A 14833-nucleotide genomic window follows, 5' to 3' on the forward strand; every position below is an offset into this window, starting at 1 on the left:
TTGTAGGCATTTTTGGTGATGGGCAGATCTCAGCATGCAACTGTGGCTATGTAGCACTACATATGCAAGCTAATGTGAATGTCTTCTGAAACCATTTCCATGGCCAGCTTTTAAAGTCTGCCATTGCCCATCATTTTGCTCTATAGACTGTCTACATTAAGGCAGACTTAGCAAAGTACCCTCTGTCCCAGCAAAATAGCCTTTACCACTCTGTCTAATCTGCTGTCTTTATCTGATATTCTAATTTTAAAGTTTTTGTTCCATTTCTATTGGCTGGGTAAGGATGATGTAGCATGGGCACTAAAGCTGCTTCATCTTGGCATGCACAGCTAAATGTACACAAAAAGACCAAGATTTATGGCAGATACTTTTTTGGACAGGTGGTAAATTGCAGTGGCCCACCACATGCTCCCATTCACTCAAATGGGAGCAGATGGGAATCATTTTCTGCAGTTATCAGAGATATGTGGTTCATAGAAGTGACATGTTTCTTTGTCCTCCTATTCCAATTGTGAAGGACAAATGTGTGATCTCTTCTGCAGCCTGTCGAAACTTTTTTTTTTTACTTGCTGTGCCTGCTCTAATCATTTGGCGTGGGGAGTGGTAAATACTAATCTATTACTTGCATTGTGGAAGCCTTATGGTGTATTCTAATGAAATATATTTTTGTATCTAAATGCAACTTTAAAATTCACCTGTCAAGACAGGTATGCAGGCTGCTATGACCTTGTGTTGTCATATCTTGGTTGCATGGCTGTCATGGCCTTATGATATTTCCGACAACTTTATAAAAACTAGTGTTGGTGAATGATTTTATCCCGGTTTAGGCAGAGCAGTGCTGGTGGGATGCAGCATGTCCTCCAGTAAGGGAAGCTGCACAGTGCAGCCCCCACACTACTTTCCTCGTGCACGGCCCTAGCACGCGCTGCGCGCTCTCAGCCCAGCAGTGCGCGCTCCCGCGTCATACGCTCGGTCCCACACTCTCCCCCCCAGCCTTCGGTGTCGCTTCTCGGGCCGATTAACCAGCGAGTGGCTTCCGGTGGTTTCCGCGGTGTGTGACGGCGAAAGCGAAGGCCGTAGGGCGGCTGTATCCAGCCAAACCACTCTTCTCCCCGGTCACTGAGGCCCCGAGACACTCGGTGGCTTCCTCCCTCCCCTGACCCGATTCCGTCCGTGGAGGGTCCCACACCCGAAGCAAATATTCCGGAGAAAAAGAGACTCCCGGAGAGGACTGCAGCGGAGATGGAGGCGGTGGGGCCAGGTAAATGGTGCTATAAGGAAGGGCGAGGCTTTACACCGCTCCGGGGGTATGTAGGCCTCACCTGGGGCAGGTTGGGTCGGAAGGTGATAATAATAGAGAATGTTGGGGGGGGAGGGGGGTAGTGGTTTATCACCCTCCCCCATGTGTGCGCCCCTCCCGGTCCCCGCACGCTGAGAGGCGTCATACGGGGAATATTGGTTCCTCGTAGAATGGCAGTGCCCGCTCTGTGCCCGGACTGGCAGGGTGTACCCCGGGCATGACAGGCCGTGTCATCACCATTTAAAGGGACGAACCCGACAGCCTCATATGACGCCGATCCCTGCGCTCTGCAGCCCCCGTGCCTTTTGTTTTGCTGCCAGGTAAATATTTACATGTGAGAGATCAACTTAGGCCTAAGCAGGAGGTTGTGTTTTCAAAGTTAATGACATCTGACTTGGAGAATGCAAACCATAACAATGTACTTGTAGGATTCACTTCCTTCTCATCTCCCTCATGACTTGCTGGTCCGACAGCAACCTCTGCAGTGTTACCAGAATAGGGTCACCAGGCCTGGCCATCCTCCCATACAGTGCGGACTGGAGGGATGATCCCCAAATGTGAGAAGCCAAAACATCAATACAACTGCTGCATCTAGGGGACGGGAAGTTCTTACATTAGTTTATTTTCTTTCTCCTGGAAATAAAACACTCCCTGCCCCCAAGGCGGCTACCTTCAATCCTCCACTTTATAGAGGGAGCCATGGTTGTCACACAGGCTGGACTACTACCATGGTGCCCTTATTCTTCCTTCCCGGCAGAATGATGGAATTTATAGTTTACAGTGGAATATGTGGTTTTGTACATGGGATTAGTTGACATTCAGCACCAAGACCAACTTTTTCCCCCCTGTAGATCATACCCTTCCTTTTTTTTTCTTTTAACTGGTAGCTGCAGCAACATTTTAAAATACAAAAACAGTTACAAGGCAACAATAACATGATCACATACAATGTCATTGAATGTATGTGTGTGTGTATATATATATATATATATATATATATATATACATATATACACACACACGCACACACGTAGTCCCCGGGTAAAGGACATCCGACATATGGAGCCTCCTAGATACCAATAGGGCTTTGGAAGCTTTTAAGGGGGAGGGGGTGGTTTTGCATGACTTGCTGAAGAAATCTTTTGCTAAACACAGTTCAGGTTGTGGGTGATCTTAGGGGGTGAGCTCTTTGCAGCCTCTTGTAACTCTTTAATGACCAAGACAAACTCGGCAGTTGTTTCTTTTTGCATATCAAAGCACAGCTTACTCCAGAAGTTAATGAATGTCTGGGCTCCATAAAGATTTTTGTTTTTTTGCTTTGTTTGTGATTAACTCACAGTGAGGATTGTATACAGTAACTGACACCACACTGCCTAATAATATGTTGGGACAAACATCTGTCCTAATTGCATTCAATAAAAAAATGCACCTGTTTCAACTTACATACAAATTCAATTTAAGAACAACCCTACAGTCCCTATCTTGTATGTAACCCAGGGACTACCTTTGTGTGTGTGTGTGTGTGTGTGTGTGTGTGTGTGTGTGTGTGTGTGTATGTATGTGTGTGTATATATATATATATATATATATATATATATATATAAAGCACGCCACAACATATTTTATTACTTGGATACTACCAGACTGGTAAACATTTCTTGGTGGGCGGTTTGTTTTGTTTTGACTTAGCCACAGATCTACATCAATACAGCCCCAGAACTACATCATTCAAAAGCTCTGTCAATAAACCCGGTGTGGGTGGACCTTGGATTAGGAGTCGGGGCAGCATTGTCTTTCCAGCAACAAAAATCTAACGTGTTTGTATAGCCTAAGAGAACCTAACAACCAAGATGTAATTAATAAAGGCTTTGTGTCAGGATATTGGAGGGATTAGAAGTGCATGGCCCTGGGTTGTCATACATATCTTTTTTTTGCTTAGTGATTCACATACCCAGAATAAAATAATGCATGCTTGCTATGCACATTCTTTTACCAGCCCTGTATAAATGGGGAATCGAAAAAAAATCTTATTAAAGGCACAGGAATATTTAAGGCATATTTTTTTCACCTTCAATTAAACTTTTTTTTTTTTTTATCTAAAACCACCTTTTATTTATAAAAAAAAGCCATAGTTATGTTAACAGACAACATGGCTGGTACTCCATACATATTAAAGTATCCATATAGCTTGATTTATTTATTCCACTTCACACTACACCATTGGGGGTTTTAGATCTGCTTCTTCAGAATTATAAACAGGAAAACCATGCAGTAAATGCTTTTCTAAAATACAAAGTTAATCGAATAATGACACAGAAACATCATCCAAAATGTATAACAATTCCACTTTTGGTCTTACGATGATGGTGTACCAATAATGTAAATCAATTTCTCATTGCCTCAAGACTATAAATGGACACCAGACTGCTCTTGGGGCACCTTTATAACGCTCCTTCATTGTAGGTGAGCTCTGCAGACTTCTGTCTTGAAAAGCCCCAGCTCTTCAGTTTCTAGAGACCACCCACCAGACAAACAAGTTTTCTGGATGCTTCCTTTACATGCTGGTGACAGTTTATTTTATATATTGATACATTTGAATTAGATGATGTTTGAGGCCCTAACAAGTTTGCAGTCATCTTCTGTAAATTTTTCTAGTTCTCACAGTGGAACTACGGTAATCAGGCAGATTGAATGTACGAATGGACGGTTTCACATGGCAACAGCTAAAGTTTTACTCCCATTGTGGCGGGGGTGGTTGTGAGCTACATAGCTGTGGGCCATGGTTAAAGTTCTTGCTCCATATTTGCAACTTTGGGTTTAGCTTCCAGCCTTCTTGTTGCTCATTGAATCAACTTCTTTGAGTCTCTGCTTCTGGTACACATAGGCAGACTTTCATTTCTGATCCCATAAAGCTCTGTTTAATTTTCTTATCCAATCGATACCAATACTTCCAATGGTTTGTGAAAAAGGCCAAATAAGAGAAGCTCATTGTTTTACACTTGAACCTGTTGGGCTGTATGGGCAAAACAAAGATTTGATTTTAACAATAAAAAACCTTATATTTTGGAATAATATGTCATTTATAAAATACATTAGCCTATTAGATCTACACTCCGTCCCCCAATATATACAGAGTTTACCAATATACTGTTTTTTGCATTTACTACAATGCATATATAGTTTACAGTTGAACTTCAGGCTGATACTAATGTTGCATTAATTAAAGCAATACCTGTCCTTACATGCAAACGGTGTCATTACCTGAATTGGATGGTTATCTGCCTCGTGCTGTTCCTGAGCAGCAGAATTCAGGACATTGCCTGTCCCTTGCTGCAATAAAACACTCCCTGATACAGAATACCTAAAGTGGAACTTTAGTTTCACTTTTAGCAACTCAGTCACAGTTTGTGGTAAGAACAAGTCCAGTAATTGTTAGTCACACAGGTCAGTCTTACTGATTCAATAAAATGATAGGAATGAACAAGGGTTCAACAGATAGCTGATAATACAATTTCTTTTCTTTTGGAAGTGGACAGTTACAATAATATACAGACTCCAAATGGAGAAATCATCCCATGGCTGCTTGGTTTTGTGGACAGTGGGGGGAGGGGGCAATTCTCCCTCAGTTGACATTTTTATTATGAATGCAAAAAATCTTCCTGCTGTTAGAAGCTTTAAAAGCCATGTTTTTCCTTCCTCGATTTTTTACATAGCTACTGTGAAATCAATGGGTAGTCTCCATTCTCCCCGGCCCCTTTTACCTGGACACATTACCTGGTACTTTTCAGTAACCACCTGGCTGTTTTTGGGTGGGTATTGAAGAGTTGGGTTACAACACAGAGGCTGCCACCACCTACAATTTCTTCTTACCCATCTTAAAAAAAAAAAATATTCTGGGTTGAACACTGGATAGTTATTCTGTTTGTTGGGGGAGGGGGGATTTTTTTTTGGCCTCTGAAACAGCTGACTGAGTATTTCTTCATTTGTAAGCATTGTTCAACCTGTGTACATTTAACACATCCAATCTAACCACAGCTGATTGGATCCCCGATAGTTGTGTATGATGATTTGACTTCTGAATTCCCTTTCTATAATCCCTTATTTTATTTAACCCTAATTTACCTATTGAACCACTTGGTTGGAATAAGACAATACAGCCAATAAAGACTGGGCCACAAAAGGTTGGCTTCCTTAGATCAAAGTCTTCTCTACATACAATACCTGCTAGTAAGTTTTATCTTCAGTTTAGTAGCTAGCTGCTATGACACAGGTGCTCAGTCCAGCGGTCAGCGAGTCAGGGCAGATTGCTATCTCTGTTGGAAGATCAGGACGATGTATATTCTTTGTTATGATATACAATGTTATTTTGCCAATAATTTATCTTTCTGCCGAAGTCTGATGTTACTGTTCATCTCGGGAGAATCTGACGTGCGTACACCCGACTTTGTTCATGGATCTGTCTGGATAGAGGAGAGTATATCAGGGTGCGGCTGGCCTGTTCTCCACCTGTGTGTACAGCGCTAGTTCTTTTGTCACTCTGTCACTGGACAGGTCGGTCATGAAAGATTATTTCCAGCAATAAACATTTTATGTGTGTAAGCAGCCTAACAGTTTGTCTACAGACCAGATCATAGCTATTTGCTGTGCCCAGCAGAGCCATGGTGTAACAGGGTGTTACAAGACAAGACAGCAGATCACCGGTGTGAGGAAGCAATAACCTTGCCACCAGTCTCAAGCCTTAGGGTTTAGTTCACATTGGTGTTTTTAAGGATGGGTGTTGAAAGCTGACACAATTGTCCGGGTTACTGGATACCTATGACACAAAAAACTGGGAGCATTATTGGACAGTGGGAGTTGGTAAAGATAAACAAACAGGCTCCAATGTCTAATACATTTAAATTGTAATAATAAAGGACCATTGAAAAACAGCCAGTAAATGTCCAACTAAAATAACAGCTACAGTTTTTTTTGCCACCCATCAGGCCAATGCTGAAAGAAAATTTACAACACTGATATTTTATCAGAATTAGGATTTCTGTGAAGAGAGATCTAAAAATGGTTCTGCTTTCTAAAGAATAATTCTGGGACAATTACAATTTGAACAGTCATTTTCCTAAATTTGACTTTTGGCATATTCTTATTTTCTGTTTTCAAACCATGATTAAACTTGGTGTCAAGGCTGCAAATAAATATTTCCCCCCTCACCTCAACCCCACAACCTGGGGTGGGGGATTTCTGTATTATTGAGAGAACACTTTTTTTTTTGCACCCTTGGAACAGATTTAGCTAAGACTTGATATAGATGGATTATTTAACAGACCTAACAGTAGCAAATAAGAAGCTTTTATTGTGTTTACCTAAATATAGTAAGGGCTCAAATTGCACTCTGTATAAGCTGTGTGCTATATAACTTCAATACCCATGCATGTGTTTAAATATAGCTATGTAGTAATGCGTTGATATGGTATCTGTTCACATTTTTTTCTTGGTGGTAAGTTCTAACAGCTTGCCAGATGCTGGTATTTTGACAATACAAAAAGGCTGCTATTTTAAAACTTGTAGGGAATCTTATTAGGATTGGTATTTAACATTGCAATGCAGAAACACAACCTATAAATAGTACATCTCTGCAGTATATGAAACTAATTTTTTTTTATACTGCAAATACATAAATATAACACATGTTCTAGAAATAAACTTGGCTTCTAATTTCCTATCGTGCACTGACAACCCTCAACATTTTTGTGAACCAAATTCTCAGAAATGTACAGCTGCTTTGCTAAAGTGCGAAATCCCTTTCACTCTGATAAATCCTAATGGAGAAAATACAGAAAGGTATGAAAGTAAAAGATTATAAATTTCAGTAGCTCCACAAATTCAATGCTAATTTGTAACTCTGTGTTAAGACAGGAGAGCTGGATATTACAAAAGAGTTTAATACACCACACAGATGCTGCTATGCTGCAATACACCAGAACACATTAGAGAGGGGATGTTCTGAGCTGACCAGTGACTCATTGAAATTCATGTGTTCTTTATATTCCTGTTATGCAATTTGAATTTCCGTTGCATGGCTGTCCAACTCTCATTAAGCTAATATAGTCTAGTACCCTGGAAAGAAGTCAGAGGTTTTCACTTTTAAGTATCTGAGTAAGTTGAGAACTCTAAATAAAATGTAAAAAAAAAAAGTCTACTTTAAGATCAAGCTTTTTAAAGTATTTAAGCTGCACGTGTATGTTAAATCTCAGACTGCTTCACCTAAATCAGTGATTGGGGCGAGAATGGTCTGCCAAAGCACTACAACAGACTTTAATTAAGGCATTCATTTTTCTTCTTCAGTAATGGCACGTAGGTATGCACATGAGGCTTCCAATCTACAGCTTAGCAGTTCATTATTGACCTATTTGTTCATAAAGGGTGCCATCACTGAAAAGACCATTGTGAATTACTCCTAGTTTGTGCTGTTAAACCTTTAATTTGTTCACAGCTGCATTTTTTTAAAAGTAACAAGTGGCTGAAGGAAAAGTACAGGCGAGAGTGAAGATGCAAGGTTGATGGGACATAGGTCTGCTTTAAAGCAAGGTGTATGTAGGCAAAAGGTGAACTGTGATGGATTCATAGAAGATTTACCCACATCAACTGCTGTCTGTGGAACAATTGGTTGGGCACCTTTGCCACTGTTCTGTTTTTAACCCCCCCTTCCCCCACCCTCAATAACAATTATACTTGGCCAAGCTAGTAATGTCTCTGCTGGCTGGATTATGACTACCTATAGGGGTCTGTGGGGTGTTGTTAGTGTATTGTTTAAGGGTGAATGGTACAACACCAGAGGAATTAGATAGACTTGCCCTGTCAGACCTTTAAAATGATGTTCAGGAAACAATTGTCTGTGGCTAATTTGAGACCTCTTGATTATCTAGAGCCACTTTTTATTGTCCTTAGTGGTTAATAGCCAAGCTTGTCAACACTTTTTAGTCCAAAAAGGGGTTGGAATAATTTGCATATGTGATTTAGGACTACAGATTCCTATGGTATCGCCTTTATGGTTAACTGTTAGCCTATAGGTAAAATACAGGTAAACAATAAATAATATGCACACTTAAATCCTGTAAACATTTGCAAATGTGTGCTCTGTCACCCTCCACCCTAGTTTCACACCTGACCTTTTGGCCCATATGTGCCAGCAGCTGTTCTCAGAATTTCAGCCCTAAATACATGAGTAACTTCGATATTCTGCATTTAAACTTTTATGCATGTTTGCCAGTAAGTGTCTCCCTTGTGTAGAAGTCAAAAGTCTTCAGAATTTGTGTGTTGCCATTTTGGATGTGATGTTCTAAAGTATTACTTGTCACTCTTGTCCTTACATAAAAGATCGAGGAGAGGGGTGGGGAAGGGTGAAGATACTGAGCCAAAACTGACAAATTGCTCTCCCTAAAGAGCAAAAAGTGCTTTGTCTGCAATGAAGGAGGAGACTGTGCTGGAGACAAAAGAAGTTACCTTTTCTTATATGCTAAAAGGTCCATTGCACACTTGTAAAGTTTAAACACTGCAAGCAAGAATGTAACATTTTTATACTGTATAAAGTTTATGGTAGATAACACTAAGGTAGTTACTTTTTACTCATTACTTGTAACCTGAATTTAGCATATGTAAATTCTAAAAGCCTGGCAATGTGCCTGGGAATCCGTTTGGATTGGAGTCGCTGTTACATCATTCATTAAGGAGGATTGCAGTCTCATCGGAAGTCTGCCGTGAAGATAGCGCCTTCCATGCAAGCAGCTTTGACAGGTCCTGGACGTGTTATTGCAGCATGGCGACTGCAAGTATGTGCCACCAGAATTGGCAAGTATGCTGTTTTTACTTGCTGAATTTTGCAGAAGCTTCCCACCATTTAGTTTAGGTCTGCTTTAAACCTGTCGGTTGACCATTCATTTACACCAGGCATGTCCAAAGTCCGGCCCGCGTTCAGGTTTTCACCGGCCCAGCAGCCTCTGTAATTAAATCAACACACACTCACTCTGCCTTCAAAGGTAGTGTATGTATGTACACACACACACACGATTATGTTGCCGAGTAACTAACAGTTGTAAAATTCAACAATACCAGTAACTTTGAATTTTTTAAATATAAATATTAAAAACAGACGATAATACAGCAAGACATGCAAACCACATGTGCATGAATCATCCTCCACGCATTTCGTTTACTCAGCATTATAATAATGTGTATGTATGTATGTATGTATGTATGTATACTATTATGGTACTTGGCATAAAAAGTGTTGGCAAGCTTGCCAGTGCACGTTTGACCAGACCCCCTAAAAAAATGTCAGGGTTCAATATGAAAACCTATGCATCCATTTTGGCAGAGTGATTTTGGTAAAAACTTGTTTAGATTTATTTATATATGTTCTGTGTTCTTATTATATGTTCTGTGTGAATTAAAAAAAAAGTATGCCATTTGCAATAAAAAATGTAAAAATAGTTAATTTGCATTTAATGGTAATGGTTCAAAGAATGTCAGGCTCAATGGTCGTCCCCCACACACTTTCACCTTACTAAATTTTGGCCCTCTTTGCAAAAAGTTTGAACAACCCTAATTTAAACAATATTTCAGTCAGATTATGTATAGTTGTGTAGACAGACACAAAAATCCCTTCAGAGCCCCCCTTTGTCGTTCTCCCCCCATCTATCTCCATAGAGCAGAACGGTGCTGTATGTACAGCACTCGTTCATGCATCCTTCAATCCTTAGTCGCTAGAAAGGATCGTGAAAGATCCTTTCCAAGGACAAATATTGCACTTGTGTACCCAGCCGAAGCCAATGCAGCTACTGGATAAGAGGACGGCTGGTCCTCTTATCCACCTATAAATGGCACTAGCTAGTAATCTGGACTGTGGCTTTAGTTGAAGTTATCTTCACAAGTACGATTACATAACTGAATGCCTTGATAATGAAGTGATGACTGATGGAAATCTCCAATTTTAGGTCCTCCACCGACCAACCTATTCCAACCTCCGCGGCGTCCTGGCTTAGGAACATTGGGAAAACCAATAAGGCTTCTGGCCAACCACTTCCAGGTGCAGATACCGAAGATTGATGTATACCATTATGACGTGGACATTAAACCTGAAAAAAGGCCAAGAAGAGTCAACAGGTGGGAAATGTTTCTTAAAGCAGTATCTGTATGTTTCTATAAATGTGTAGATGTGTGAGATGACAAACCTTTCCTTTTAATATTTAGGGAGGTGGTTGACACCATGGTGCGACATTTTAAAATGCAGATATTTGGAGACCGCCAGCCAGGGTATGATGGCAAGAGAAACATGTACACTGCACATCCACTGCCAATTGGAAGGGACAGGGTAAGTGGAAACACACAGTTTATTTCTTATTACTGCAATAATTGGTATAAAGTGTGCTGGAACATGTGTTCCCTCCGTTGGGATGTAGTATCTACATCAGTTACAGTTGTGTTTTTCTTGCATTTTAGGTTCCCAAGGGTTTTTTTTGCAGAATTATGCTGGCTAATTAGACCCCTTTAGAAATGTAACTTGCAATTTATGATTGTTTTTAAGTGGACTCAAATAAAATAAATGTAGTAATTCTGAAAAACATAGATTATGGGTGTTGTATGGTATCTGCAAATATTGTCCAATGTGCACAGCTGCAAACAGTGTTCAGCTAGAAGAGTTCTATACCTAGAAACAAGTGCAATGTAGTGCAGCTTACCGGTTCTTTATATGTGGCGGTTGCATTGTTTATTGCCAGTTTTGGCAAGTATAGGAAAAAAACATGTCTTTCTAGAAATGCAGTGTCTTTCCGCTTCCTATGATTTATAAAGAATGCATTAATGTTTTAGAAAAATGCTAGTCCCATAAATCCAACGCGCAATAGAGATAAACAAGAGCAAGGAATCTGTAATAGACATGACCCCTTTTAGAGCGCATGGGGAAAGGAAGTGCAGACCCAAGGGGGGCAACCTTACCAATTGAAAATAAGGGGAAGGGGTACACCTGGAAAGGGTTTTCCAAAGCCTGGAAAATACAGCCACCACATTGAAGGAGTGGTAAGCTGCTATTGAAGTCTCATATGGTATTGATAGACTGTTTTGCCCACTATTAAGGCTCTGTCTATAATGTCCCTCAGGGGTGTGTTGTCATAGACAGTATTCTTTGCTGATTAAAAAAAAGTACAAAAAACCAGATCACCTCCTAGAAACGCTGGTGCTTAACTATCAGTACTTTTGAAACTGACTTTGCCCTCTAAATTCTTAGACCAGGTCCAGTCATTGGCAGTCAGCCTGGCAATTAGCATTTTAGACATCAGAGACAACTAGCCTAACCTTGGCTATTTTTTCCCTGATCCTTTTGTTAAAGATTGAATTTGATTAGCAGATGGATAACTACTTCGCAGAAATCTTAAATGTCGAGAATATTCAGTTGGTTCGTTTTAAGTGTCTTGAAAGGTAACTGGTCCATATGCATTTTTTATTTTCCTTAAGATAGTATTTATCACAATGTTTTACCCTGAAACATTTATTGTAATGACTGAAGATTGGGTTTTTGCCGTTCATGTATGTGCATCAGATTTTAGCACATTTATGAAAAATGGCTCTTGGGAATTAAACACTAACTGCGCATATCATGATTTTAGTATGCTTTCGAAACATTGCTGAGCTGAGAATATATCAGTTTGTGTATGAACTGATTTTTGTTTAGTCAGTTCTTCCTGGTTAAAGAATATGATTGGGTTAAAGATGAAACACATTGTTTAGGTAGGTCCTTAAATGTATAGTGTCAGGAAATCTCAAGGAGGTTTGTAAGTATCATAAAATCAGACTATTACCTAAAATGCCATATAAATGCAGAATTGTTCACTTATTTTAGGTTGATCTTGAGGTGACTCTTCCGGGTGAAGGTAAAGACCAAACTTTCAAAGTAACCATTCAGTGGGTGTCGGTGGTTAGTCTGCAGCTGCTCTTGGAAGCCCTGGCTGGACATCTGAGTGAAGTTCCTGATGACTCTGTGCAGGCCCTTGATGTGATCACTCGCCACTTGCCATCAATGAGGTATCAAAATTCGGTGACTAACTTACTTTTGCAACCATTTACAAGGAGTTTAACATTTGCTAAATTTGATGTAACCTCTTTTACACTAACTATATTTGAATCTATTTTGATAGGATGAATAAAACTTCTGTAAAAAATAACTGTTTTCCTACAGATATACTCCAGTCGGGCGATCGTTCTTTTCTCCACCAGAGGGATACTATCATCCACTAGGTGGAGGTCGGGAGGTTTGGTTTGGTTTCCACCAGTCTGTACGTCCTGCCATGTGGAACATGATGCTCAACATTGATGGTAAGTGAAAAGGCACTGGTGAAAAATTGAAGCCTGTTGCCTATTTACCGATTGTAGTTTTGGTTCAATATATTTGGTTTATTATTTTTTTTCCTGATATATCTGATTGTATCTAATTTGAAAAAATCGCCTAACATATGTGTCATCTGTAGCCTGTTTGGCAGCTTATGCATACAACACAAATTTTCTACTTCAAATTTTTACTTTCAAGTTGGCAAACGAAAACCTAACAAATTGGATTCAAATGCTGTTTGTCCATTGCTATATACATGAACAGGTGGCTAGGTACATGTTACAAGTACCTAGCTTGCCGGCAGAATTGTCACAATAGTTCAAAGAATAGATTCAGCAAGGTGCTAGAAACCTTCCTCTGGGATTCTGATCAATATTGATATGACCGCATCATGCAATTGCTGCAGATTTGTTGGCCGCACATTCATGATGCGACCACATCCTAAACGTGCTCTATTGGATTGACTTCTGGTAACTGTAGAGGCTTTTAAAGTACAGTGAACTTACTGACATGTTCAAGAAACCAGTTTGAGTTGATTTAAACTTTGTGAGATAACACATTATCCTTCTTGAATTGGCCATCAGATGGTGACACTGTGCTCATGAAGGTTTGAACATGCTTGCCAACTATACTGGCCAAAGCTATGGTAAATGAATGATCTCATTTGTTACTAAGGGGCTCAAAAAGTGCTAAATATCCCCCAGACATTACATTGATACATGGCAAGTTAAATCCCTAATTTTATGTTATCACTAAATTCAGACTCTGCCATGTTGCAGCAGAAAATAAGACCTGGTAGCAATTTCCAATCTTTTCTTCCGATTTTGGTGAGACCAGAATTCTTACCTTTGGTGCCTGTTTTTGACAAGGGTGGCACCCTCCGTGGTCTCCTGCTGCTATATAGCACATCATCTTCGAGGTTTAAGTTGTTGTATGGTCAGAGATGCTCTTCTGCATATCTTGGTTGTAACAAGTGATTATTTCAGTTACGGCTGTATTTCTAAGCTGTCCGGTCTTTGTCCTCTGATGTCTGGCTTCTACAAGGCATTTTCCCCCTGATGACTAACTAATGCAAGTTATCACTCTTTACGAACTGTAGACATAGTTGTGTGTGAAAATCCCATCTAATCAGAAGTTTTTGAAATGCTCAGACACCTGGGTGGCATAACAACCACACACCTTTCTTCCCCATTCTAATGCTTTGTGTCTTAAATCAGCAGGTTGTTTGGCAGTGACTGTCCCTAAATTTGTTGTTTTTATGTGAGATATTTGTGTTACCAGTTGTTCCTGACAGTGGTTGGGGAGTGTATGTCCCATAGTGCTAGAAATTGGTTACCTGACAAGGAAGTGTAGCTTCCACAATTATTTATTAAATCTATGCAACAACATCTGTATTTAACATAGAGTAGTTGAAACTGATCTGTGTTTCTGTTCACTTTCAAACTTTTTGCTAGTTTAAAAGTTAGTTGGGGATCCCATTTGTGTTTGTTTGTATATTTACCTCCCCATGTGGCACCTTTCTGTTTTTGCTAGTTTCAGGCAATTGCAGTGAATCTGGTGCTGGGCAATCTGAAACCCCCTTTAAAAAAAGGGGGGTGCAGCACTGCCCCCTAATTCTAGATTGCCCAGGCGATCGAGAATGAATGGGAGCGCAAAGCCTCCTGGGATACCTAAGGTATGTATCCCGGGAGCCTCTTGGGTGCTCCTTCAGCGCATGCCTGAGCATCTAGGGCATGAGCAGAAGGAGCCTTTTCATGCAAATTGAAAAAATTGCTGATCTCGCGCATGCGCCGTGAGATCGGCACTTTTCTTTTTACATCTACGTCACCAATCTCGCGCCTAGGTAGGGTGACGTAGGATGAATAACCCGGTAGAAGAGAAGAACATGGCGGCGCCCGGAACACTGGCTCCGGGATGACGCGAGACAAGATGCAAGACAGCCCGGGATGGATCTGACTGCCCTGCGGGATTAAAGGTAAGTATATATTTTTTTTGGGCAGTTTTGAGTTTAGTTCCTCTTTAAGTAGGAAATTGTGAGCAGTCAGGTTCATTTTTGCAGTATGGACAGGTGATGTTCCTGCTGAAATATAAACAAACTGCTTGTTTTCAATCTCTTATTCAATGTATTCTGAGCTGTATAATCTTGCATAACTGGCTGT

General features: G+C 40.3%; 1 protein-coding gene across 1 annotated transcript in view; it reads left to right on the plus strand.

The window, feature by feature from the left end:
• Positions 1 to 932: 932 nt before the first annotated feature.
• The window catches only part of AGO4 (argonaute RISC component 4), a 24956-nt gene continuing 11055 nt past the window's right edge, over positions 933 to 14833 (plus strand). The window contains exons 1-5 of the mRNA XM_072409424.1: positions 933 to 1261; positions 10288 to 10456; positions 10544 to 10664; positions 12189 to 12370; positions 12525 to 12661. Coding sequence (XP_072265525.1) covers positions 1243 to 1261; positions 10288 to 10456; positions 10544 to 10664; positions 12189 to 12370; positions 12525 to 12661 — 628 coding nt within the window. The 5' untranslated portion in view covers positions 933 to 1242. The remainder of the gene's footprint in view (positions 1262 to 10287; positions 10457 to 10543; positions 10665 to 12188; positions 12371 to 12524; positions 12662 to 14833) is intronic.

Source organism: Pyxicephalus adspersus, chromosome 1, assembly GCF_032062135.1.
Source record: "Pyxicephalus adspersus chromosome 1, UCB_Pads_2.0, whole genome shotgun sequence".
Lineage (NCBI taxonomy): Eukaryota > Metazoa > Chordata > Amphibia > Anura > Pyxicephalidae > Pyxicephalus > Pyxicephalus adspersus.